General features: G+C 39.4%; 2 protein-coding genes across 6 annotated transcripts in view; one reads left to right on the top strand and one right to left on the bottom strand.

Moving 5' to 3' along the window:
- The window catches only part of Sos2 (SOS Ras/Rho guanine nucleotide exchange factor 2), a 98,089-nt gene that overhangs the window by 49,623 nt on the left and 20,555 nt on the right, over positions 1 to 27,911 (top strand). For 4 of the 5 annotated variants that reach the window (XM_037210584.1, XM_037210585.1, XM_028858738.2 and 1 more), the window contains 8 exons: positions 2,207 to 2,317; positions 6,406 to 6,504; positions 12,632 to 12,759; positions 13,299 to 13,954; positions 14,468 to 14,549; positions 15,573 to 15,695; positions 23,354 to 23,457; positions 26,477 to 26,699. In XM_037210584.1, the coding sequence (XP_037066479.1) occupies positions 2,207 to 2,317; positions 6,406 to 6,504; positions 12,632 to 12,759; positions 13,299 to 13,954; positions 14,468 to 14,549; positions 15,573 to 15,695; positions 23,354 to 23,457; positions 26,477 to 26,699 (1,526 nt within the window). The remainder of the gene's footprint in view (positions 1 to 2,206; positions 2,318 to 6,405; positions 6,505 to 12,631; positions 12,760 to 13,298; positions 13,955 to 14,467; positions 14,550 to 15,572; positions 15,696 to 23,353; positions 23,458 to 26,476; positions 26,700 to 27,911) is intronic. The other variant, XM_028858745.2, reaches the window with a different exon arrangement.
- LOC119089045 (dipeptidyl peptidase 4-like) lies at positions 17,093 to 20,664 on the bottom strand. The gene is given in 3 exon segments (XM_037210978.1): positions 17,093 to 17,450; positions 17,453 to 18,311; positions 20,629 to 20,664. Coding segments are annotated over 3 exon segments (1,251 nt in total). The 3' UTR covers positions 17,093 to 17,094.

Raw genomic sequence — 27,911 nt, 5'->3', positions numbered from 1 at the left:
TCACTGGCCATTGGGTCTTTAAAAGTGCTGCTTTTAGATTTCATGTACAAAAGTCACACTCTTTCATAATCTCTGCCTATGTCTTCTGAAAATAGGGATTACTTTTATTATGTCTATTTTATTACCGAACACTAGTTTGTCTTTGTTTCTGTTTTTGGGGATGTAGAACCCTGCATATACCCCATACTGACCTCAGACTTTCAGCCTCTTGAGAGTGGGGTTGCAGGCCTGAGCCCCAGTACCTGGCTCAGCCTTTGTTCTTCATAAAACATGTTACATTTTAATAACTAATTTATGGTCTCATTAACTTACTATACCCTTAAAGGTACTTTGCTTCTAAAATGCCGTATTGTTTTTATTTTTAAAGTTGAATATATAAGAAAGTAACATTTGACATTTTAACCACTTTTTATTACATTTATTTATTTGTGTGCATGTGTGTTTTTGCATGCATGCATGCTTGTGTGTGTGTGCATGTGGAGATCAGAGGACAGTTTGCAAGAGCTGGTTCTCTCCTTTCTACCCTGTGGGTCTCAGGAATCAGTTAAATCATTAGACTTGGTGGCAAGTGCCTCTGCCTGCTGAGCCATCCCACCAGCCCCATTTTAATTATTTTTAAATGTGTAATTTAGGAACTAGTACAGTGCTTGTAACTGAATTCTTACTGTTATATGAGCATGACTACTGTGTGTTCCAAAACTAATTCATCATCCCTAATAGAAACTACCCAATGAGCAATAACAGCCTCCTTCTTCCCACTCTCCACCCCTAACTCTTGATACCCACTCATCTCCTTCCATCTCTGTAAATTGCCTATATTTTAAATAAGTGGGTTCATATAATATTTGTTGTTTTCTGGCTGTTTATTTTATTTAACATAATGTTATAAAGTTAATCTATGCATGGATGAGTGATGTTCTGACACATGTTCCACCTAGTTAGAACATCCCTAACCTGTGGATCCAAAGTCAGTATGTTCTGAAAGCTGTCACTTTGAGCCAGCACTAATTAATTTGGGGTTTAAGGACATTTTGGACTTTTAGACTAGAGATGCTTAACCAGTAAAGTCTGTATAAATATTCCAAAACCAGAAAACCTCTAAAATCTGAAACACTTGTGTATTTCAAGCATTTCTGAGAAGGAATGCACAGCCTGTATGATGTTCTGTTTGTCCACTCATTGGCTGAAGGACGTTTGGAGAATACTGTTCAATGTTGTGGTGTTTCCAGTTACTGGGGATATATTTAAGTATGAGAATACTGGACCATGTGGTAAATAGTTTTTGTTTTTTGAAGAACTTTTCATGAGCTGTACTATTTTAACATTCCTAACAGTGGACAATTCTGCTTTCTCAGCATCTGCCTAGCTAAACATGTTGGTACTTGTTTGTTTTCCAATCCATAAAACAAAACAAAAATCCCCATTTTGTTTTGTTGTTTCCTTTCTTTAAAATAAAGTATTTATTGTGTCTGTGTGTGAGCACCTGCATGTATGGTAGTGCGTCACATGTGTGCCTGTGGAGTCCAGAAGAGGGTGTAAGACCCCTGAAACTGGAGTTACAGATGGTTTGTGAGCTACTTTGTGGGTGCTACTAACTGAACTCAGGTTCTCTGGAAGAGTAGCCAGTGCTCTTAACTGCTGGACCATCGCTCCAGTTCCCTATTTTGTATTCTGAAGGTACAAAAAGGAAATAAATCTCAATTACTGATCATTCTCAGATAACTGGAATTTTTATAAATATGAAATTAGGAAGTTTAGGCAATTTCTGTGTTTACTATGTATTTAGTCTTCTAATTTTGGAAACTCTAGAGTAGGTAAAACAAAGGTATTGATTTTGATTTCTTTAAGAGTATCATTTAGTAAATTCATTTCAACCTAAGTAAGTTTACATTTTATAGCTTTCTTTTACAAAGAAATGTACCTTAAATTTCCTAGGGATAAAATAGACATTTTAGTAGTTGGATACCATAAAACCAGCCATTTACTTTTAAGGCCTGTTACTGTAATCTACTATTAAGGTCCATGATATTTTAAAAATGTATCCCTTGTAACCATAGCTATTGTTTTCACTGAAAAGTAGAGAATCAAAGGTAATAAGACCTAGTTGGAAACATAAACAAAATATTGTTGTTAAATAATACATATCATATTAGTATAAATATATATTTTCCATAAACCTAATGCATTATGTTATTTTTAAAAATAGGAGCAAGCGTTTGACCCCTATGAAACATTGTCACAGGACATTCTCTCGCCAGAGTTTAATGAGTACTTCAGTAAGTTGATGGCCAGACCTGCAGTTGCTCTACATTTTCAGGTAAACTTGAATTCAGTGTTGTTATTATTTTATCATGAAATAATAAAGAAATATTTCATTATCTTTCTAAAGAAAGTAGAAAAATCTCTCATTAGTCCTTCCAACCCATTTTGTGTGTGTGCATGTGTGTGATTTTCTAAAGGGCTGTCCTACCTTGTCTTGGCAAAGTTCGGCAGTCCTTTCTTTTGTTTCCTGCTTGTCCATTTTGGACAGCATACTGTCAGCAGTCGAGGCAAGGGCATTTTCTCCCCCAGTGGCTAACTTTTGCCACAAAGAAAGTAAACTCCATATGGAGTTTCTTTAGTGCCCATCATCTTCTCTAAAGTAGATTGGTACTGCCAGGAGCAGACATGTCTCATTGTCATGAAAAAAAGAACCTATGTTATTAAAACACCTTAAATGCCATATTCTGTAGCTCTCTGAAGTATTTGAAGATGACCTGTCTATCTAAAATATATCTGTTTGACCTTGAAAACATACCTAACATGACTACAAGTTTGATTGTAATGACTAACTACTAACTTGCATTTATTTATATCCTAATTAGTTTGTAATAACTTTCAAGGACTAGAAATTTGTATTACATTGTTAAAGGAGCTGTATAGGTATAATACCTTGACAAAAGTAGAAACATATATACAGTATGTTCTAACAAAAATAATCTCAAATTTGTGTCAATATACAAAATTTATATACAATATACAAATATCCAATCCAATGTAAAATAATTAAAACTAGTAGTTGCTTTTGAAAAGAGATTCAATAATCTACCCTTTTATCCTATGCTATCTCCCAAGTGCTGGGATTAAAGGTGTGCACCACAACCACCTGGCTAAAGATCTTTGTTTAAAGGCAATAAAGACCTTGTAAGAAGGGCATGGGTATTTCTTAGGTCAGACAAAATAAGTAGAGGGAGATAGAATTGCAACTTTACTCCGTCAACAGTTACAACAAAAGGGTGTGCTGGAATAGATGGTGTTTGACTGCTCGTTAGCTGTGGAAACTTCTAGAATGGCTCAGTCCTCTAGGTGTGTAACTGTGATCAGATCTGGATGCTCCTAAGACAAGCAGCCATGTAAATAGACCTTACTTCTCTGTGGATATTCTACCTCTGGTTTTTCTCTGTGCAATCTGCTGTCTCCCTGTTATTTTCCAGTTCTTCCTGTGTCCTAACCAAGTTACAACACTAAGAACTGCCTTGGACAAAACCTGTTGCCATATCCAGAGACTATTTTGGTTAAGTAGTATTTCTTCAGTCCCTTCTTGTCCCTTGGGTCCCATGGTACTTTCTCCTCATCCTTGTTATCTCTGGTTTCTTCTTAGTTTCCTTATTGTTGTTCCTGTCCAAGTTCTAGATCAGCTCCTGTGTTCTCCTGGGTGACTTCTCCCTCATGTATGTGCTGGTTATTTCCCAGTTGTGTTCCTAGGTTTTGTGTGTGTGTGTGTGTGTGTGTGTGTGTGTGTGTGTGTGTGTGTGTGTGTGTATACACCTAGAGACAGAACTCAGGGCCTCTCTGCTTGGTAAATACTCTGCTAGTAATTTTCATCTATAGTTATTTTTGTTTGTGTTTGAGGTAGGATATTACTACATTGTACAGCACAGGCTGGTCTCAAATTTGTGATCTTTCTGCCTTGCACTGCTGGGTAGCCAGGGTCACAGGTGCACACAACCACACCTGGCTCAAATCTAGCAGATCTATCTATCTATCTATTAATCATCTATCTATCCATCCATCTATCTTTCTATCTACCTATCATCTATCTGTCTATCTATCTATCTATCAGCTATCTATCTACCTATCATCTATCTATCTATCTGTCCGTCTATATCTATCTATCTATCTATCTATCTATCTATCTATCTATCTATCAATCAATCATCTATCTATCTACCTATCATCTATCTATCTATCATCTATCTGTCTGTCTATCTATCTATCATCTATCTGTCTGTCTGTCTGTCTATCTGTCCATCTATCTGTCTGTCTATCTATCTATTTATCTATCTATCTATCTATCTATCTATCTATCTATCTATCTATCATCTATCTGTCTGTCTGTCTATCTGTTCGAGCTGAGGACCGAACCCAGGGCCACTGAGCTAAATCCCCAACCCCTCCCTGCCATCTTTAATGTGAATCCCCTGCATTAACTTCTGCTGTACTACTCTCAGAAATCTGTCAACATGGAGTAAAAAGTTCATTTAATTTCAAAAGTTTACTTCAAAGTGGGATTTAAAAAAAATTAAGTGTTATGCACCATATAAACCATAAAATGAATGTCATTAATTGGTCAGCCTGCATCTACGAGCCTGGCATCATAATTAAACACACTAAGTTCTGGTTTTTGTTTCTTAGGAAGCCTGAGCTGTGTTTGTGATTCAGTGGTAGAGCACTTACCTACCATAACATGGACAAGCCCTGGTTTCAATTCCCAGGCCAAAACAAAACAAAGAGCCAGTAAACACAAGGAATTATTTTCTGTGAGATGAGGATCTGTAGAACCTGGAGGTGAGGTGAGGGGGTGCTAAGGACTAAACCCAGTGCCTTGTGCACACTAAGGCACTTGCCACCAATCAGGACCCACAGGGTGGAAGGAGAGAGCCATCTCCTCAGGTTGTCCTCTCCCCTCCACATGCATGTTGTGATGTGTGCAACACACACACACACACACACACACACACATCATACATGAGAATACATGTAAAGTTCTATAATGTTTGCTGTATATTACATGTTCAGTAAGTGTTAGCTTGTGTTATTATCAGACAGGTCCTTCTACTGATAATTGGCAGTCAAAAAATTTTGGGATGCACTTGAGTATCCATTTCACTGCAAATTAATACACTAGATGGTCTTTGTAGACTGGCTTTAAAGTGCTGTGTTGGTTCTAGCTAGAACTACTTAGCTGACAGAGTTGGTTCAGTATAGTAAGTAGCTTAACACTGTGTGGCCCATCATGCAGCTGGAACAAAACGTTATCAACTGGGTAGCTGAAGAGATGAAGTTGGCTTCTCACTGTTTGGAGACTGGGGATTCCAGACTCATGATGCTGCAGATTCATGGTCTGAGGAGGTTTCTGCTTTGTTCATGGGGGCCCATCTCACTGTGCCATCAGATGGTATAAGGGGCCAACACACTCCCTTAGGCCTATCAGGTTATCAGCCCCATTCTTGAGGGTGTGTCCTCAGATCCTAATTGTAAAACTAATGCATGGGGGTTAGGTTTCAACGTGAAGCTTTAGAGAGCAAGAGTGACCAGACCACCCAGAAAATGCTAGAAGAACTTAATCTTGTCGGTCTGACATAGCTGTTCATTTGAAAGCAGAATTAGCTTTGTCAGGTGAGTTATATACCAAATATTTTCCACAAATAAGCTAAGTCTGAAGTTTATTCACTGGGGAATTTGTTTAGAAACATTTATAGTATACAACATCCTTAAAAACCTTTGTAATGACTTGAACTTTTATTTCCTTTTACTTATGAGTTGCTGTTGTTTCTTTTTTAAGATAGGTTCTAGACCTGTAGCCCAGAATGGCCTGTAATGTGCAGCCATCCTTCCTTGGCCTCCCAACAGGTGGAGTTATAAGTGTATGCCCCCTTGATCAGCTCATCTTAGAATACACAAAGAGTTTAAATAGCCAGGAGGTGGTGGCGCACACCTTTCATCCCAGCACTCAGGAGGCAGAGGCAGGTGGATCCCTGTGTGTTCGAGGCCAGCCCGAGGCCAGCCTGGACTACAGAGCGAGTTCCAGGACAGCAGGGCTACACTGTGAAACTCTGTCTTGAAAGAAAAGAAAAAAAAGAGTTTAAATAGCTTTTAAAAATGTATTTACAGTATGTGGAAACCCAGATGTTTGAAGAAAATCTGTAGACAGCATTGTCAAAGTCACTTTGCTATCTAACAGATGCAGAAGTGTGTGTATTTATCAATAATGTGCAGGGGGATAGGGTGGGGAAAGTTGATTGCTAGCACTCCAGTTTCCCTTGGATGCCCTGACACGCCTGTGTCTTGTATCTAAAGCTGTCTCCCGTAGGCACAGCTGCTGTGTCTCTGGTCTGAGGTGTGCTGTGTCTTTTTACTTTGCAGTCCATTGCCGATGGCTTTAAGGAGGCTGTTCGTTACGTCCTTCCACGGCTTATGCTGGTGCCTGTGTATCACTGTTGGCATTACTTTGAGTTACTAAAGGTAAGGCAAGAGCTTCCTGTAACGAAGTCTTAGATTTATAAAGCCTAAGACCTAATTTTAGACCTGAGTATATTATTCTTAATATCTTTTACTCATAGAAGCATAGTGTCCTCAGGCTGGGGCTAGAGCTCAGTGGTGGAAGGCTTACCATCATGTAAAGCCCCGTGCTGATCCCTAGCTGTGAACAAGCGCAAGGACCCAGAAGAATACATACTAACATTTCCAACTTCTGTCCACGGAGCTTGGAGAAAACCCTACGGATTTTACCCCTTGTCACAGCATTTTTATATATAGACAGATATAAAGAAGTTTATTTTTGTGTCAGTTTGTAATATAGACTCTCAAATTATCAACCTTAATGGAAGAGTGTTTGTTTTTAAAATTAATTTTTGGAGATCCACAGTAGCAATCTTTGAAAAAGTGAGTTTTAATTTTAGAATTATTACAGAATATCTTTAATTATGTATGTGACCATTTCATATGTGTGAACAACATGTCTGGATGAAATTCTCCCCTCCTCCCCTCCCACTCCCCTCAGGCATTCCAGCTCTCCCTCTCCCCTCTGATATCCTCTCTTCTGTTTTGAACCCACAGAGTGCAGTTATTTCTGCCTGTCGGAATGCTGACCTATCTTATATAAGCAATTAATGATTTTATCTGTAACATTGTTTAAAGTTTTCATCTAGTTTTATCATATTAAGACAATCATTTTTTTTTTATTTTATATGTAAAGTTCTTCTTGCATGTCTGTATGTGCACCACATGTGTGCCTAGTGCCAGGGAGGCCAGAAGAGGGCGTCAGATCTCTGGAACTGGAGTTAGTGATGGTCATAAGCAGCATGTGGGAACGGGCTAGGAACCGAACCTAGGTCTTCTATATAACAGAAGTGCTCTTAACGTCTGAGCCATCTCTCTAGCCTGGAGAGAATCATTTTGAAGTCTTCATAAAGTATACTATTCTTCAAATCTTAGTGTATATCAAGTACACACAGTTGTGTATCTGTGTGCATCAGAGAGAGGGAGGGAGATAAACGAAAGCATGAGTGAATGGATTTCTTTTTTTTAGACAGAATCTCATGTAGCCCAGGCTGGCTTTGAACTCACTGTGTAGCTGAGGATATCCTTGAAGTCCTGATCTTCTTGCCTTAACTGTCAAAGTGCATCTGTTCCAGTGATATACCAAGACTTTTAAACATTATAGAAATATTATCTGATATTTATTTTTCAAATTTAGGTGTATGATAAAGCAAAGATGAAAAACAGCAACATAGTGATGAGTTATAGCAGCCACCCATAGTTCCCTCTCCACACACATGGAGACTGATCACAGCCACTTGTTTTGCAGAGATAAGTTTCAGGGTTTTTAAATTTAAATTTTGGTTTTTGCATATGGGTTCTTTTGCCTACATCTATGTCTGTGTACCATGTGTTTGCCTCATGCCCACAGGCACCAGAAGAGGCTGTTGGATCTCCTGGAACTAGAATTAAAGACAGTTGTGAGCTGCCATGTGGGTGCTGGGAATTGAACCTGAGTCCTATGGAAGAGCAGCCTGTGCTCTCCATGTTTGAGCCATCTCTCCAGCCCCAATTTTAGATACTTTTAATAATTTTTTAAAAGACTACATTTTAGCCAGGCAGTGGTGGCACATGCCTTTAATCCCAGCACCCAGGAGGCAGAGCCAAGCGGATCTCTATGAGTTCAAGGCCGGCCTGGTCTACAGAGTGAGATCCAGGATAGGAACCAAAACTACACAGAGAAACCCTGTCTCAAAAACAAAACAAAACAAACAAACAAAAGACTGCATTTTAGATTTTTTTCATAATATATACTCAGTCTTTATGGAAAAGTTCACTTCTCAATTTATAAATAACTTTATAATTACTATAGTCAAATAAAAAATTGATATACGTCCTTTTTAAAATTTTGGGTTTTCAAGACAGGGTTTCTCTGTGTAGTCCTGGCTGTCCTAGAATTCACTCTGTAACCAATCTGTCCTTAGACTCAGACATCTACCTGCCTCTGCCTCCCAAGTGTTGGGATTAAAGGCATTGACCACCACCAACATATATATCCTTTATTATAAAGGATATTGTCTTAGTTATGTTTCTGTGCGGTGATAAGACACTGACCAAAAGCAACTTGAGGAGGAAGGGGGTTACTTTATTCTCCATTTCCAAGTAGCAGTCCATCACTGAGGGAATTGGGGCAGGCACTTAAGGCAGGAACTCAAGCAGAGGCCATGGAGGAACACTGCTTACTGACTTAACTCCCCATGGCTTGCTCAGCCTGCTTTCTTATACCATCCAGGACCACCTGCTCAGAGATGGCAACCCCACAATGAGCTGGGCCCTCCCCCATCAATCATTAATCAAGAAAATGTCCCACAGACTTGCCCACAGGCCCAATCTGAAGGAACCTTTTCTCAGTTTAAGTTCCCTTTTCCCAGATAACTCATTTCAGATACAATTTTTTGCTTGTTTGTTTTTCAAGACAGGGTTTCTTTATGTAGCCTTGGCTGTCCTAGAATTATCTCTGTAGACCAGGCTGGCCTTGAACTCACAGAGATCCGCCTGCTTCTGCCTCCTGAGTGCTGTAATTAAAGGTGAGCGCCACAACTGTGCAGCTCCTTTTAGATATGGTTTATTAAAAATCAAATAACATTTTTTTAGTCCTTTGACATTTCCTTGAAATTTATCAGTGGAATAAAAATACTCTTCATGAGGTCTATGAAGTTTAGTCTTAAGATATAGTATTAATTATGTAATGAGATTCATTAGGAAAGATTAGCTGATATTAGGTTTCTGTAGGAAACGCTTTTTCTTTAACTCCTGGATTCATCGTCACTCACCCTGTGTGCTGCATTTGCTGAGCTGCAGCTGTTCAGGCAGCTGTGCTCGCTTGTGAGCTGAGGAGCGGGCAGGTGGGCTGGCGGCTGGAGATCAGAGGGGCCTTGCTAGGCAAGTGCCCCTCCTGAACTGTCTCCCGGCCTCCTGCTGTGCTCTCACGTGGAAGGAGTTTTGTTTGCTGGGTTGTCCTCTAACTTAGCACCCGATTTAGGCACAGACCCATGTTTGCACAGTTGAGTCTGCTGTCACAGTAGAGACAGCACGGTGGCGTGGCAGAGCGCTCACGCGGCCAGAGCTGGCTCGACTGTCCTCTGCTGCTCGTTAGACAAACGACCCAGCCTTCCTTTATGTGCCTCGCCTGGCCCGTACACGTAGGTTGTGATGCTGTGTGTCTCACTGAGTTGTAATAAGGATTAAATAAGCAAATAAAAGCTTATGCACAAAGAACTAAAAAGTAGTCAGTTATTTGTGTATAAACACAAAGATTTGAGTATTGCACACACACAGTCCCGATTACTTTGACAACTACCTGTTGGGTACTCACCATATTATACTAAAATGGACAAAAGGGTGTATCTCTATTGTTTAAGGACTCTACTATGATTTAATAAAGAATGTGTATATTGAACAAGTAATCAGAATAAATGCTTAATAAATCCATGCATATGTTGATAAGCATAAAGAAAATGTGATACATATATATTCACACAATGAATTTTTACTCAGCCATGATTTAAAATGAAATCATGACATTTGCAGGAAAATAGAACTGGAAATTATTCTTAAGTGAAATAGCCCAGACTCAGACAAATACATTTTCTCTCACATGTCAGTGTTAGACTTTAATATTTATAGATGCAGGGATGAGGCATGGGTGTAAGTCATAAAAGTGGCTCCTGAAGGGGAAGAAGATCTTCCTGCAGGAGAACAGAGGGAGACAGATGGTAAAGAATGCAGAAGTGAGACAACAGAAGGCGGGCGCTGGGCAGGCCAGGGGAGGAGGCCGTGAGAGAAGACGGTCGGGGTACGTGGAAATACCGTCCCGCAACCCATCATTTGGTGTTCTTTAAAAATGAAGAAGGAACCTTCCATGCCTGTAGCAGTGTTGTAGGATAAGTGATGTAGAAGGAACTAGCTTTGCCCTGGCAATTCAGAAAAGAATTCTTAGAGTGTTGACTAGATAGGAACTTTCTATCTCTGTCTCCGTTATTTATCTGGAAGAATCATGTAAACAAATGCCAAGGAACTCTGCAGATGAATAGAAACAATAAACACAATTTACCACAGCACTTACTAGATCCTGTAACAGAGGAAACGTTACCTAAAAAGACATCTAGACAGTTCATAAAATTGCTTCATTGTAGATGAGTAGAGCCTTTGGTTGTTTGTTCATTGAGACTGAGTCCCATGTAGTCCAGGCTGGTCCTGAACTCACTGTGCAGATGAAAATGACCATGAACTCCCAATCCTTCTACCCCTGCTTCCCGAGTGCTGGATTACAGGTGTGTGCTGCCATGCCCAGTCTATGCAGGGCTGGGGATTGGACTCGGGCCGGTGTGCATGCTAGGCAAGCCCTCTACCAACTGAGCCACATCCCCAGCCTAGGATTTTAGAGCTTGATTGTTGTAAAATTTTCTGAAGTTGATCTGAACTATGCTCTGATTCCACAAAAGAATATTCTTATTCTAAGATGTCCTATTGAAATATTAACAGATTAAAGAACACCACTAGAAAGTAATTTTTTTCTATTTTCCCAAGATTAAATGATTACTTTAAAAATACACATGCTGTGTAGAAATGAACACTTTACCCCCATCCTATAGTTCTGTGCATTTGAGACTAGAGAAATGTCTTTGTCCTACCCCACACCTTCAAATTGACACTCTAAGGTCATAACAGTAAGTCTTCCCAAAGGGGACCTTCCAGAAAGACAGGATGTTTCCTTAGGTTATATTTCCTACTTTTTGTGGCATAAACTAGTAATCTGTCTATGAGCTGTATTGTGTGTGTGTGTGTGTGTGTGTATGTGTGTGTGTGTATGTGTGTGTGTGTGTGTGTGCGCGCGCATACATATGCATACATACATATTAGGAAGTTAGGAGGAAGCCTACATCAATCTCACCAGTTATTGAAAGCCATAAGATTAGCTATAAGCATAAAGGGATATGTCAATATTACTGGGAAAAAAAACAAACCTGTGACAGCTTGCAGTAACTTTTCATTTCATTTATGTGGAGACCCCACTATAGGTATTGACAAGGTAAGTCAGTGAGCTATAGAGCCACAAAGAAATCATGTCATCTAGGATTGAGGAATTACACCATGGTGAAAGGAGAAAACTGACTCCCATGGGTTGTCCTCCACTTCGAGAGTGATTTGTGATATAAGGATAATCCAAAAATAACTTCCAAGCCATTCAGCAATGGTTTCCCCTCTTCTGTGAGGAGTGGAATGGGTAGGTAACTTGCTTCAAAATAAACAATAAAAGAGGGAAGGTATTATTTGAAAAGTAACTTCAACAATAAGCATTTTGTGGTGTATTGGAGGAGACTAAATTCACCAGTTGGGTGAGGAGGCCAGAGGCCACTATGCAGAAAGCTTATGGAGACATGAAAGAGTTTGACTCATTTGCAGCTGGTTCACCACAGTGATTTCTGTGTCAGCTTAAGAAGTGTAGAATGCATCCTTTCAAACCCCTCTAGAGAAGCAGCTTGGATAGTCGGCAAGCTGACGTTTAAGTCTCGCTGCTAATTACGCATGTACCTCAGTAGTCAAAGATTTCCCTAGATACTCAAAGCTCTGGGTTCCACCCCCAGTGCCACAAACATTCTCTCCATTTATCATAATGCTGAAAATCAAAGAAATATTTAGCAAATTATTGAACTGAGATTATACCATGCAGCCATTTTTTATATACGTCCACTCCTGGGAACTTCTAACTCTTCTGACTTTTTTTTCTGCTCAACAAACTTGTAATTACTGTATTACTGAGGAAAGCATGGCAGCATCCTCAGTCAGGAAGCAGAGGACAGGACACGAGGACAGGCTACAGAACCTGAGGGTGTGCCCAGTGGGAGCTCCACCCCTTGTGGCTCCACAGCCTTCCCCAAACTCTGTTACCAGCCGGAATTAAATGTCCAACACATGAGCCTATGGGAGACATTGCATGTTCAAATCGCTGCATTAAATACATTTAAGTTTTAAGTATTTGTTGCCGCTTTAATTACAAAGAAGTTGAGGATGGAACCGAGCAATGTAATTTTGTCTTTTTCCCCCTTAGCAGTTGAAAGCGTGCAGTGAAGAACAAGAAGACAGGGAGTGTTTGAATCAGGCTATCACTGCCCTCATGAATCTCCAAGGCAGCATGGACCGAATTTACAAGCAGCACTCACCTAGACGCCGACCAGGGTAATTCGAGACTTCCAAATATGAATATTTATGCTTCCTTTACTGTGTGTGGTCCCCACTTTTCCCAAGTGTGGTTTAGAATGGTGCTGCATTCTTAAAAGTTATGCTTGTCCTTTTTTGGTCTGTCTTAGTCAGAAAGTTACCAAATTACCATTGTTATATTGTAGGATATATTTATTAATTTAAATGTATTTAATGAAATTTTATATTTTCTGCAAGCGATGTGGGATTTTTTTTTCTATAATTTTAGTTCTTTTGGCTCTAGGAATGTAGTACTTTGACAGTAGTGAACTCGAGTCATTTGGCATTCAGGGACAGGACTAGAAGAAAAGAATTGTTAGGAATATAGTTTAATATTTGGTTATTTAAGCTTTCGAATGCTGGGTATTCAAACTCAGGGCATTTTACATGCTGAGCATGTTCTCAGTCATTGAACTAGACCTTTCAACTCAGCTTAATACTTTTGTTATTTGATTTTGTATTATATAACCATCATAATTGAGTAAGTCAAATTTACCTTGCCTTTTTCCCCCCTCCAGGGATCCCATTTGCCTTTTTTACAATCGTCAATTAAGAAGCAAGCACCTGGCTATCAAGAAAATGAATGAAATTCAGAAAAACATAGATGGGTGGGAAGGCAAAGATATTGGACAGTGTTGTAACGAATTCATAATGGAAGGGCCATTGACCAGAATTGGTGCTAAACATGAAAGGCATATTTTTCTCTTCGATGGCTTGATGATCAGCTGTAAACCTAATCATTGCCAGAGCCGACTTCCGGGTTATAGTAGTGCAGAATACAGACTAAAAGAGAAGTTTGTCATGAGGAAAATTCAAATCTGTGATAAGGAGGATACGTGTGAATGCAAACATGCTTTTGAATTAGTATCCAAAGATGAAAACAGTGTAATCTTTGCTGCTAAGTCAGCTGAAGAGAAAAATAACTGGATGGCAGCCCTTATTTCCCTTCACTATCGAAGCACTCTAGATAGGATGCTGGACTCTGTACTGTTGAAAGAAGAAAATGAGCAGCCCCTGAGGCTACCAAGTCCAGACGTGTACCGCTTTGTGGTGCAAGACTCTGAGGAAAACATTGTGTTTGAAGACAACCTGCAAAGTAGAAGTATAATCCCCATTATTAAAGGAGGGACTGTGGTGAAATTAATTGAAAGGCTAACCTATCATATGTATGCAGGTATGTGAAACTAGCAAGTGTTTTCCTAGGCCTGGGACCCGATGCAGAAGGAGCACATCAGAGTTGATGGGTACAAATGGAGTGCACCCCAAATAAAAAAATTATGAAAAATCAAAAGGAGTAATCCATTAAATATATATAAAAAATAATCTATTAAATGTTTCTAAAATGTGTCATTAATTTCAGTGACTAATAAATGCTCATAAAATGCTGATTTGTAAAATTAAAATTGAAAATAGTCTTTATTCTCATTTACCAAGAAATGGTTTAGGCCAATCACTTGGGAAGTAGAGTGGAGGAGTTCAGAGTCACCTTGGCTACGTGAGACCTTGTCTCTACAGGAAGGAAGGAAGGGGAGGAGAGAGGGGAGAGAGAAGGACATTCTACTCTGTCAGGAAAGGAGTTACACTGGGAGGACCCAACGGTGAAAAGGAACGAAAGGAAAGTGTGGGACTTTGAGTCATTGAAACGGATGAATTAAGCATGAAATCTCTGCTTTCTCGATTTTTTCAGATCCCAATTTTGTTCGTACTTTTCTTACTACATATCGTTCATTTTGTAAACCACAGGAATTGCTAAGCTTGCTGATAGAACGGTAAGAAAGACATGTTTCACTCATGTTAACATTTTTGTACTTTGCCAAGATCCTAATAATACTCAGTAGTTCTGCCAGGGAGGGCTCTCCTCAGCGTGTAGTAGGCTTTTACGTGGGAAACAGAAAAAAACAAGCTTAAGTGATAAAAACTGTATTTTAGTAAGGTTTATTTTGTTTCTTAAAGATGTTTCTTTACCTTTTACTTTTGCAGTAAACTTGTTATGAAAAACTTCAAAATACATACAAGGGTAGAAGGAAGAATATTCTAAGCCTTTATCCCTCATCCAACTTCAGGAATCCTTGACCCAGCTCATGTTTCCTACAGATTTAATCATCCTCCCCCAGGATTATTTTTGAAGTAGATTTTAGACCAAAGATTTTATCTAAATATTTTTATATGTATCTCTAAAAGATAGTGTTTTTTATTTTTAAAAATCATGTATTATTGGGCCTAAAAATTAACAATTCCTATATTGCTAATTTCTGAATGTTAAGATTTGAGTTAAAAATTTTACTGTATTTTTAAGTAGCATTTTAAATGCTTTATAGTTTAAAATATAAAGTGTTGACCTTTTTTGTGCTGATCAGTGCTACCTATAAAACTTTAAAAAAAATAAGAATAAGAATACAGGGAGTAGAAAGGTGGTTGGGGCTTAAAAGCAGTAATTGCTCTTCCTGAGAACCCAAGCTTGGTTCCCAGCACCCGTGTGGCCCATAACTCCAACTCCCAACCTCTCTGGCCTCCATGGGCACCTACAAACACACATTCCCTCATTCATGCACACACATGCAGGCATGTACAAATAATAATAAAAATAAATTCTTAGATCAAGAATACAAAACCTTGGTACCAAATAGCCAGACTGTTTTTTGACGTGCATACTTTCCTAAGGAGAGTGCAACAGTAATGGTGCTTTCTAGGTAATGATAAAGGACTGCTTAGCCAAAACCTTTTCCCTGATGTATCCAAAGTCTCTTTCATTTATATGTGACAAATTTCTCTTCTTTTGATTTTATTCTTAGGTTTGAGATTCCAGAACCAGAGCCTACTGAAGCAGACAAGTTGGCGCTAGAGAAAGGCGAGCAGCCAATCAGTGCAGATCTGAAAAGATTTCGCAAGGAATACGTCCAACCTGTGCAACTCAGGTTTGACCCGAACGTTGCAGTTCTAAAATATTCTATTATATAGTTCATATACAAGTTCTTAGCTCCTAATTCAGATCGTTCTCTCATTAACTTTATTTTGGCTAAATTTCCTTACTCCTTTGTAAAGATAATTTTTAAATAGCGAACCCTAATGTAGTTTAGTTATTTGAGTATGTCACATTATTTGTGTCATCTGTGTGTGTTGTGTGATAGATCATGTTTATTCATGGAGATGCCTATTTGTTCTTTTTACTTTCTGCCTGTACTTGGTGTGCATGCATGTGTGTATGCATGTTCACATGTGTGTGGCACACACACATGCAGGTTCATGTACGTGTGAGTCCCCAGGTTACATCCAATGTGTCTTTCCTGATGGCTATGTGCTTATTTATAGAGATAAGCCAACTTTCCCAGGATTCTTCGGTGTCTCCCCGACAGGAGACCTGCTGGGCTTCTCGATAGCCACATGTAATCTTGCCTGCTCTAGCCTTTCCCCTCCATATCCCGCTGTGCTAACGCAGTCATTGTGAAGGCTCCCACGGCTGTAGCTCTTTTCCTCCTCAGAACAGACAGACATTTGGTACTTTGAGGATGCTCGTAGTCATGGAAGTGTGTTTCCTTACAGCAGCTGTAGGTTGCGAGGCACTCACTGTACATCAGTCATTGCCCGTTAGAGCTTTGTCTCTTCTCTATTACCCTTGCAACACCATTCATTGTGGGTAGGGCTAGGGATGGAACACAGTTTTATGCGTACTTCATATATAAGGAATTAGAACTGAGTGGGGAATTGAAATAGTTATATAAAGGGAGTGGCAAGATAGGGTTAAAACCCGCATCTGACTTCTTTAGCAAGCAAGTTTCCTCTTTTTCTACTAAGCATTGAGAATCTTGAATTCCTTTGACTAGTCCCTGTAGCCCAAATGAGAACCAAAGTATCTACTTCTTTCCACTGCAAACCGAGTTAGCAGATTAATTATATGTATATAGTCCTTTTCTTCGTGAACGCCATGTCCCTGGTTGCTGTTGATCAATAAATTGCAGCTTTGGAACTAAGTTTGTTAATTATTGATTTTCCACAGTAATTGCCACAGATAAATGCAATCTCAGGCAGTGGTAGTGGTGCTGGCTGTCTCCTCCTAGCAGGGCTTTCCTTATATAGGCTGAACTTATTTACCAATAGAAAATAGAGAAGTAATTAAAATTTCTCTAAGAGGTGTAATACATTTGTTCTACAGTCAAATTAAGTCTCCTTATATGAGGCATATATTTATGAAATTGCTATTTGGTGGAAGAAAATGATCTTAGACTCAGTCGTGTTGATTTTTTTGGTTTTGCTTTTATACATATATGTAGCAGGATTCTTAAAAGTTCTTATTAATAAAATCAAACCCGAGGCCGGTTATTGGGGTCCATGCTGGTAGATCAGAGAGACAGAACAAGCCACAGCTATCTCACCTTGCCAGTTCCTCAGATCCAAAGCAGAATTGTCTTCCAGGACTCGTAGCTCTTTGTGATCAGCGCTGCGATGCAGAGAATAGCGGGGCAGACCAGGGTCCAAACATCTCAGCAGATAGAATTTTGCCTCTTTGCTAAATGACACCGAATAATACTGACATCTTTCTGCATCCAGGTCACAACTAAGGCACTTCACATTGGTGTGGTCAGTAAGTTGAATTTGATACAGATTTCTTCCTCCTGGCATGTCTTTATGTTCGTTACTAATGTAGTATAGATAATCGCTGGTCAGAGCTTCGATCCAATGACTTCCCAGGCTCCTTTTGTAATAAATGTACAGTCCTGATTGGGATTCTTATCTTTAGGGAAGTGGCAGATATGTCTGTAGCCATCTTTGTCGCTGATGATCTTATAGAAACTGCCACCGTCAGAAGTGAAATGGGGCTCTGCAGGCCTAAATCTTCCGACCCAGCCCGTAGTGCTCATTTCAACATGATGCTGTGCCAAGGGGCAGTTCCATGCTTGGTTGGTCTTATTATAGTCACAGACAGCCATCACGGAATAGTTCTGAATCCTCCTGAGCCACTGCAAAGAGATTCTTTCTTCTGTAACCCACACCACATCACACAAATAGTGATCCCCTGTTGCCACGGATTCAGGAGCAGTGACTTTGATGGGAACTGCACTAGTGGTTGAGCTGAGGGAGTCTGTATTTACAATAAAGAACTTCACAGTTGGATTCACGGCTCCTGCCTTTGGATATGGAATCCACACTGTCCTCGGGTACTGCAATGACTCATCGGAGTAGAAAGAGTATTCAATGTGTGGGACTCCGGTGTTGTTAAACTGGGCATATGCTAAAAAAGTACTGTTTGGAGACCACCACAGCGCCGAGTAGGCACCGAAGATTTCCTCTTCATAAACCCAGTCAGCTATCCCATTACATATTGCACCGTCTTCTCCTGTCCATGTGATCCTCTGACTAGGTGAATTTGGTTCAATTTTAACGTAAATATTATTCTTCCAAACATATGCCAATTTATGACCTTCTGGTGACCATGTGATCCACTGTGTATTATTTGGAATCTTCTCCTCTGTGATCAGCTTTCTTGTGTTCAGATCATAAACACTGTACGAAGCTGTGTAGGAGTGCCTCCATTGCTTTTGTCATTTTTATATCTTCCCCTTTTTCTTCAGTGTAGATTCAATGATCCACCTATTTATCCTTTTATTTCTTTATCTTTTTTCTCAGAGTAGATTCGATGATCTATCTCATATCTATATTCTCTTTTTCTTTTTGCTTTCTAGGGGTGAAGATATCTTTAGGGAATCTTGAAAAGAAAAGTTTTGGGTTTATCATCAAGTCCTGTATCATTTGCCCAGTCTCTGCATAATAGGAAAGTTCAGGGCTTGTTTCAAGTCCTTGTTCAAGTAGTCTGTCAGGCTGGATCATCTCAGCTAGCCATCTCAAAATTGTCCTAAGCAGTTTGTAGTCCAAAGCAGATCTTTCCGTGGTGTTAATCAGCTTAATGGCTTTACCATAGTCCTTTTGAAGATTTCAAAGTTGCTGTTAGGTGTGGTCATGGTTCCATGCAGCCTTTTTTTTTTTTTTTTTTTTTTTTTTTTGCCTCCTCTGTGGTTTGGAACAATCACAGTCTGATAAATGTCTGTATCTCGGAACCATGAACATTCTTCCCTAGAACAGAAAATCTTCACAACAATTTCTCCCCACCATTTGTCTTGCCAAACTTTTCCAAACTGACCTTTGCCGATGCTTTCTTGTAACACGATGGTCCTGGCAATTCTTCTCTGAACCAGCAGCAGTAAACCCTTTGTTCCAGGTAGCAGCATCACCGCAGTCACCAACATGATGAGAAGGAGCTGGCAACGTGGAGCAGTAGCCACTGCTTCCATGGTCCCACCACTGTTTGTGGCTCAGTCCAGGCCAAAGCTTCTCCCAAGCCTCCTAGGCCGGCCTCAAACTCCGGATCCTACTGCCTCTGTCTCCTTCAGCAAATCCTACCGGTGTGCACCACCACAACCGCCTGAGTGTAGCTTGGGCCTGAGCTGGGGCTCACAAGGCCACAGGCAAACAGCTTTTTCATGAATTCGTAACACGAACGTTGGGCGCCAGATGTAGCAGGATTCTTAAAAGTTCTTATTAATAAAATCAAACCCGAGGCCGGTTATTGGGGTCCATGCTGGTAGATCAGAGAGACAGAACAAGCCACAGCTATCTCACATATACCATATTATAAGTACAAAAATAACTGACTGCCATAATCTTATGGTACCATGATACTGATTCTACTGGTGAAAAGGGATATATGAAAGTTATGTTATTCTACTTAGAATGTTTTAGTGGTTTACAAAAAACACACCTTTATATATTATAATTCCTGGAACAACAGGGCCTGGTATCACAGAAAGCTGAGTCAAGGGGGTCCCAAGTTCAAGATTGGTCTGGGCTACACAGCAAGTTTAAGACCATCCTAGGCAATTAAGTGAGACTCATCTCAAATAAAATGTAAAGACATGGCTGGGAATAATGTGTAGTGGTAGAATACTTGCCTAACATGCTTAAGGCCTTAGGTCCAATCTCAGTAAAATAAATATTCAGGAATAGTAGAAATTAGGTTTAGAGTGGTTAGGGAAGACATATTCAAAGAGGTAAAATTTAAGATTATGCTGGGAGAATGTGTAGGATTTAGATTCACAGAAAGGTGATTGTACATATTGAGGAAAATGGGAAATAGTACAGATAAAGGTGGACTTGAGAATGATGTGCAGAAGAAATAGCCATGGGAATTGACATTAGAGGGCAAAGATAGGAAGTGAGATTAAGTGTATGAGTCAAGAGGCTTGAAATACCAACCAACTTTCAAACCTGTTCTGTGAGCACTGAAGGAATTTGGTGAAATGCAAGGTAGTTTTTTCAATATATGACTTTTTAAGTAGACAGCAAATTTAGATAATCTTATAGTGACCATCCATAAAACCATATAGATTTGCTATCCATATTTTACTGTACTTATTTATATCATATACATTTATTACTCTGTCATTCCATTACCTCATTTTTTAGATATATTTTAGGTACATATTTCTTAAATACTTTGACTTGCATATCATTAATAGTTTAATACTATTTGTTTGTTCTAAACACATGCATCTTAAGTGTACTTTAAATTTAAACAGACACATACATCTTTTTTTCATATAGAGTTTCTCTGTGTAGCCCTGACTGTCCTGGAACTTGCTCTGTAGACCAGGCTGGCCTCAAACTGTTAGATCTGTGTAGGTGGAGTTTTCCTGTCCTGACTGCCTACTCCCAAATAACAGCTGCTACTTCCCAAATAACTGACTTAATATAAATTATAAATGCTCGGCCCATAGCTCAGACTTGTTACTAACTAGTTCCTACAAGTTAACCCTTTTCTATTAATCTATGTGCTGCCCCGAGGTTCGTGGCTCTTACCTCTACCCCATTTTGTGTGCCCAGCTCATTTGCCATCTGGGTGGTGACTCCAGATGCCACCCTTCTTCCTCCCAGCATTCTCTGTCTGTCTTTCCCACCTAACTTTATCCCATTCAGTTTTTGGCCAGTCAGCTTGTTGATTGATAAACCAATCATAGTGACATATACTCATACATTGTACAGAAGGATTATTCCACAGTAGATCTGCTTGTCTCTGCCTCCCAAGTGCTGGAATTAAAGGTGTGTGCCACCAAGCCTGGCAAGACACATACATCTTTTTACCGCACCTCAGAAAGACCCTTTGTGCTCTTCTAATAGACTTGTGTTCCATGTCCAAAGGCACTATTATGATTTCTCTCTCCATAGACTAGTTTTATCTTTTTTAGAATTATATTTAAGTGGGTCTTTATTATTTTCATTTCAGCCCTCTTTCATTTAAAATGCTTTTGAGATTGATCCATGTTGCTTATATCAGTAGCCTTAAAGCTTATGATATAGTAGTGTTTCATTGTGTAAATGTACCAATTTGTTTATTTTTCCTATGGAAAGACAAATGTTTTCTTTCTTTCTTTCTTTCTTTCTTTCTTTCTTTCTTTCTTTCTTTCTTTCTTTCTTTCTTTCTTTCTTTTTTTTGGTTTTTCGAGACAGGATTTCTCTGTGTAGCTTTGTGCCTTTCCTAGAACTCGCTTTGGAGACCAGGCTGGCCTCGAACTCACAGAGATCCACCTGCCTCCCCCTCCCCCCCACCTCCCACCTCCCCACCTCCTCCCCCCAACCCCGAGTGCTGGGATTAAAGGCGTGCGCCACCACTGCCCAGTCAAATGAGTATTTTCTAATCTTTATTATGACTAAAGCTCCTCTGAACTTGATCATAAATCTTATTTTGAATTTTAACTCTGACTTAGCATAAACTAACAGCTCAGAATGACTAGATGGAAAATTTAGGTATATGTTCAGTTATAAAAGAAATTATCAAAACTTTTCTTAACATTGTCAGGAAGATTGTATGTGAGTTCCAGTGTCCATATCCTCATCAGTGTTTGTGGAAATATCTGTTTTACATCTTAATTGTATTTCTAAGTATATAGTTTCCCACTGTGATTTGTTTCCCTTAGTGATTCATGATAAGAAGTTTGGTTTTTTACTGATTATTCATACTTGTATAGTACAGAATCTGTTTAGAATTTTTTGCTTATTTTACTGAGTTGTTGAGTTCTATTTTTTACTGAGGTGTAGCGGTGAACTGAGAAGGTTGCATTTTGTCAGGGAAAAAGGTGTTTTGCAAATATTTTCTTCCACTTGGTGGCTAGCCCATTAGTTTTTTTTATTGATGTTTTGATAAGATGAAACTTTAAGTTTTGATAAAAATCTGATGATGAGACTTCCTTTTTTCATATAACAACTTTAGAATTGTATTGCTGTTGGAAGAAATAGAGATACTTGAATTGATCTAAGCATAAGCTAGAATCGGTTCTGTGATCTCTTTATGCATTCCTAAGATGCTGTGCTAACCAACCCCTCAGTACTGTGAGGTTGTTTAACACAAACAGTGTGACACACACTGAAAGTTAACTGTGTTCTCTCATCCTGTGGGGGGAGGATAGGACCTAACTGGAAATAGTCGTTTTTTGAAGTAATGAAACAAAAAAAATGCTAATGCAACTAATTTATATTGCAGTATATCTATGGTAGTAAGTGTAAAATTGCTTCTGAATAGATGATTAAATCTGTGTACTTATGATATCATAAGTAATCATCTTGTGATATTACAGAACAAGTGCTCGTCCAAAGTAGTGTTTTTGTCTTTGGAAATAAACTACGTGATTATAGACTTATTTGTAGCTTACAAAGAAATGATAGCAGTTGAATTCAAAATCAATTACACTAAATGATAGTTTTCCATTTTATGTGAAAATGCATCAAAATTTGTACTTCAGAAATGATTTTCAAAGAGTTGGGGAGGGTTAGGTCCGTAGGGTGCTTGCTGTGCAAGCGTGAGGATGTGGGTGCAGCCCCAGCACCCCGTGAGAATCTGAGTGGGCAGTGTGAGCCTGTGATCCGAGCCCTGGGGAGGCAGAGACAGTGTGATCCTGTGATCCGAGCCCTGGGGAGGCAGAGACAGTGTGAGCCTGTGATCCGAGCCCTGGGGAGGCAGAGACAGTGTGAGCCTGTGATCCGAGCCCTGGGGAGGCAGAGGCAGTGTGAGCCTGTGATCCGAGCCCTGGGGAGGTAGAGACAGTGTGAGCCTGTGATCCAAGCCCTGGGGAGGTAGAGACAGTGTGAGCCTGTGATCCAAGCCCTGGAGAGGTAGAGACAGTGTGAGCCTGTGATCCAAGCCCTGGAGAGGTAGAAACAGAGGATCCTGGGACTGTGCTGGCCAGCCTGCCTAGCTTAATTGGTGAATTCCAGGTCCAGTGAGAGACCCTGTTTCTGATGCGGATGACAGCACTTATGAGTAAAGAAAAATGTCCTTTTTCTTAACATCAATGGGTAATAAAGCACAGAAATGAGGTTTTATACCTTAAAACATCTTTAAAGTATCAGTTTAGTGCACAGACTGAAAACAGCCCTCTTTCATGTTTTTGAAGCATGTGTAGTATTTAGTATAGATTAGAGGTTTAGTGTTGTATTGTCTTTGCATTTGAAATTCACTACATCAGTAGAAAAGTGGAAGAAGCTTAATTGAACACTTGGTTTCACTAAATATTTCTCTCTATTTTATCAGGATCTTAAATGTCTTTCGCCACTGGGTTGAACATCATTTTTATGACTTTGAAAGAGACCTGGAATTGCTTGAAAGACTAGAATCCTTCATGTCAAGTGTAAGAGGTATAATATTGAAAGGCTTGATTAAATCTTGTGTCATACATGAGTTTACTTTAGAAATAAACCAGTTATCACATTTAGAAAACTGAAATAATATTAGGGTAATTGCTATCTGCTCTGAAATTTCTGGTGTGCTTTTAGCATCTTCTGAGGTCCCAGAAGCTCAAAGAACAAACGCCTTCGCAAGCGTTTCTTGTCTGCCGTTTTTGCTCTCTGTCAGTGTTGGAGACTGAGCACAAGGCCCTCCGAACACGAGGCAAGCGCTCTGCCGCGGAGCAATCCTCAGCGACCTTTGGAAGTGTTTGAGAATACTTCTTTAAAGAAGTAAAGACTTTGAAAATAAATTTAAGATATTTAGGGTCTAGTTTGCTGCTGTTTCAGAGGACTTAAGCCCTGTTTCCACCACCCCTTCATGCTGCTCAGAGTTGCCTGAAGTCCAGTTCCAGCCATCTGATGCCTTCTTCTGACCCCTGTGAACGCCTGAACACTCATGGTGTTCTCTCTCTCTCTCTCTCTCTCTCTCTCTCTCTCTCTCTCTCTCTCTCTCTCTCTCTCTCTCCCCCTCTCCCTTCCTCCCTCCCCCTCCCTCCCTTCCTCCCTCCCTCTCTCTTTCTCCCTTCCCCTCTCTCCCTCCCTCCCTCTCTCATACTCATGAAAAAAAAATCTTAAAAATTTTAACATTTTATGTCACCTCAAGGTTCCATTCCTTCAACTAAAAAAATATGATTTTTTCCTCCTATTCTTCTTAATCTTGTTCTTTTATTTTGGATCATTAACATTGAAAAAAATAGTATTTACTTCTGGGAAAGTATTGCAGGAAATTCCTTCAGCACTGGAAAAATAAGAGTTTCCTACTTAAAATTTCAGAATCACAGCATATGAAATGAAACTCCGGGACTTCATAATTAAACATATAGACGTTACCAAAATGTGTATTATTAAATAAAGCACAAATTTGTTTTAACTAACAGTATATGACATTGCCTAAAAATAATACAGCAAGCCTAGCTTTCTCCATGTCTTGCCTGCTCTTCTTTTCAAAACAAAACAGGAAACGAATATTTTCGCTCATTCAAAGGTTTCAGTCTGTGCTTGGCTGGCTCCATCATTCTGGGGTTGTGATTTGAAAGAATAGCAAAGAAGAGTGTAATAGATGAAGCTGTTTACCTCACAGCAGCCAGGAAGCTAAGAGCTTACTTGTTCTTTAAGGGAAATTTTATTTAAAATAGAGAATGTCCTAACTTTGAGATGTCAAAGATATATGTATTTTTATCTTAAAATTGTTCATAATACTAAGTTTAAATTTTATTTTTATTCATTTTTTTAAAATGTTATGTATATGAGTGATTTTGCCTGCATGTGTGTCTGCATCTCATTCATTTCTGGTACCTGTGGTGGTCAGAAGAGTGCATGGGACCTCTGGAACCAACTACAGTCATGAGCCGCCACATTGGGGCTGAGAACCAGACCTGGGTCCTCTGCAGGAGCAGCCAGTGCTCCTAACTGCTCAGCCATCTCTCCAGACCCTCATTTTAGAGTTTGAGAAAGGGTCTTGTCTGTCCCAGGCTGGATTTGAATTCATTTATATAGGCAAGGATGATTTTGGACTCTTGTTCCTCTTCCACCTTCTGGGAATAAAGTGTATCAAAGCTATTGATGAAAACAGTCAACTGTTCATAATCTAAGCTTTAACAATGTATATATTTTATTTATTTATTTATTTATTTATTTAGAGGTAGGTAGGTGTGTGTGTGTGTGTGTGTGTGTGTGTGTGTGTGTGTGTGTGTGAATGTTCTAAATTCTTCCCTGTATAAATTATACCTCAGAATAACCAAATATTTCATGAGGGAAAGTTGACTTTTTTTTAATAGAAGTAGTTCACCTAGTAATTGAAGAAGTAATGGTATATCACCATTCCATAGTACTAAGAAAATAATAGATCTAGGGGATAGAGAGATGGCTCAGTGGCTAAGAGTGTTTATTGCTCTTGCAAAGGACCTGTCATATGGCTCATAACTGCCTCTAACTAGTTCCAGGGGAATTCAACACCCTCTTCTGGTCTCTAAGGGCACCTGCAAAGACACACACACACACACACACACACACACACACACACACACACACATACACACACACACACACACACACACACACACACCTTTTAAAAATGAATTAGTGATTTAGAATTAGTAAATATCACAAAAAAAGAAAAAAAACAGACATTAGAATTAGACTGTATCTGTATCTCTGGGGATAGATAAATCTAGCAGATGAACATGGTAAATGATGCCATAGGTATGAAATTACAAAAATACAAACTTAGAAAAATCCACAGAACAAATAGCACAGGATAAGTAATTTAGTTTCTTCAGCAAATAAATTACAAGCATTTTGAGTGATTTAAAAGGGAAACCAATATATTAAGAAAACGATATATTGACTCAATGTCATGTTTGTATCCTTTTTAAAATTTTATTTATTTATGTGCATGGATGTTTTGCCTACATGTATGTTTGTGTACCGTTGGACCCCCTGGAATCAGAATTACAGACTGTTGGAGGTGCTTGGTACTGAACCTGAGCCCTCTGGAAGATCAGTTAATACTCCTTACCAATGTGCCATATTTCCAGCCCCTCATGTTGTTTTAAAAACAAGTCAACTATATGAAGCCATTTAAAACTTAAATTTGAATACTAGAAAAGCATTTGAAGATATTAAGATAGCACTTTGCTGCGTGTGGTGGCACACGTCTGTTACATCAGCATTAGGAGGAGATAGAAGCCCAAGATTGAGAGTTTGAGGCCTGTGATTGGACTACATAGTGGGGGTCTGTCTGAAAACAATGCTTTGGGGGTCAGTTTTTATGTGTAACAATAGTATTGTGATTATTTTCGAGTTTTTGAAATCATACATTTAAATATGAATGAAATATCTTGTAAATACTGAAGCCAGGCCATATTAATCTTGCTGTTTGCAGCCATGCTTGTCAAGTAAAGGGCATTTCTGTTTGTTTTTTCCCTAGGGAAAGCTATGAAGAAATGGGTAGTGTCCATTGGTAAGATCATCAAGAGGAAGAAGCAGGCTCAGGCAAATGGAATAAGCCATAATATCACCTTTGAAAGTCCACCTCCACCCATTGAATGGCATATCAGTAGACCCGGCCAGTTTGAAACGTTTGACCTTATGACACTTCATCCAATAGAAATTGCACGCCAGTTAACACTTTTGGAGTCTGATCTCTACAGGTAGATAATGTTAACTTCTTGCTTTATTTCAAGAACTTTGGAGATATATACTTCTTACCTGTTTTCAGAATATTTTGCTATTTATTGATGAGTGTGTTTAAGAATAGCTCTGAGCCAGCACAGTGAAAGGAGAGAACTGGTCCCTCTAAGTTGTCCTCTGAAGTCCACACATGTGCTTGTGTCTGTCTGTCTGTCTGTCTGTCTGTCTGTCTGTCTGTCTGTCTGTCTCTCTCTCTCTCTCTCTCTCTCTCTCTGTCTCTCTCTCTCTCAATAATTGTGGAAAAAAACTTGTTTGTTCTTCTGGGTGGAGTGTTTTTGTTTTGAGCAGACTCTTCCAACGTAGTAGTGACTAAACCTAGGCTAGAGGCTAGCAGTCCCTAGAGACAAGAAGATGACTAATTCCACAGAATAGCAGCTGCTTGCCCGGCAGTCCCTCCTGTCCACTCCTGATGCATCCAGGTTGCTCTTAGTCTGAGATAGTGCAGTCAGTCAGTGTGGATGTGAGGCTCTTGACAGACTAATGAGTAGTATTAAGTGATGGAAGTCTTTCTCTCTTTCTCAACCCAGGCTCCAGTGAATGCTGTAGATAGACTGTAGGTAACTGCTCCCTGTTGAAAGATAAGTCCTACCATGATTCTATCATAACCTTTGTGAATCCAGAGCCCCTCTTTTGTATCCAGCTGGGTATGGTGGTATAAGTATGCCATCCAGCAGTCATGAGATAGACAGCAGGAAGATCAAGAGTTCAAGGCCAGCTTCAGCATATAGCAAGTTTAGGGTCAACCTGAGCTACATGAGGCCTTGACTGAAAAACAAACAAACTAAACAACAACAACAAAAAAAAAACCAGAGTAAACAAAGCAATACAATATCCTGGAGAAGTTATCCTCATCAGAAGATTTTTTTATTAATTAATTTTTTTGTGATGTGTGGTTTGTCTATGTGGATGTCTGCATCACATTGCATGCCTGATGCCTGTAGGTATTGGATCCTCTGGGACTGGAGTTACAGACACTTATGAGCCACTATGTGGGTGCTGGAAATTGAACCCGGGTCCTAGGTTTGCACTGGCTATTCCACTTAGAATCTGACCTTTAACACACCACCAAGTGTTTGTAAACATCTGATTAAGAATGCCATGTTATATTTTAAGTAAGGTGGAATTTGGTTAGTCTTCAAAATGATATGCATTGTGATTTGTGACAGGCAGGC

The sequence above is a fragment of the Peromyscus leucopus genome, chromosome 14, assembly GCF_004664715.2.
Source record: "Peromyscus leucopus breed LL Stock chromosome 14, UCI_PerLeu_2.1, whole genome shotgun sequence".
Classification (NCBI taxonomy): Eukaryota; Metazoa; Chordata; class Mammalia; order Rodentia; family Cricetidae; genus Peromyscus; species Peromyscus leucopus.
This window is presented reverse-complemented; position numbering and strand designations above follow the sequence as displayed.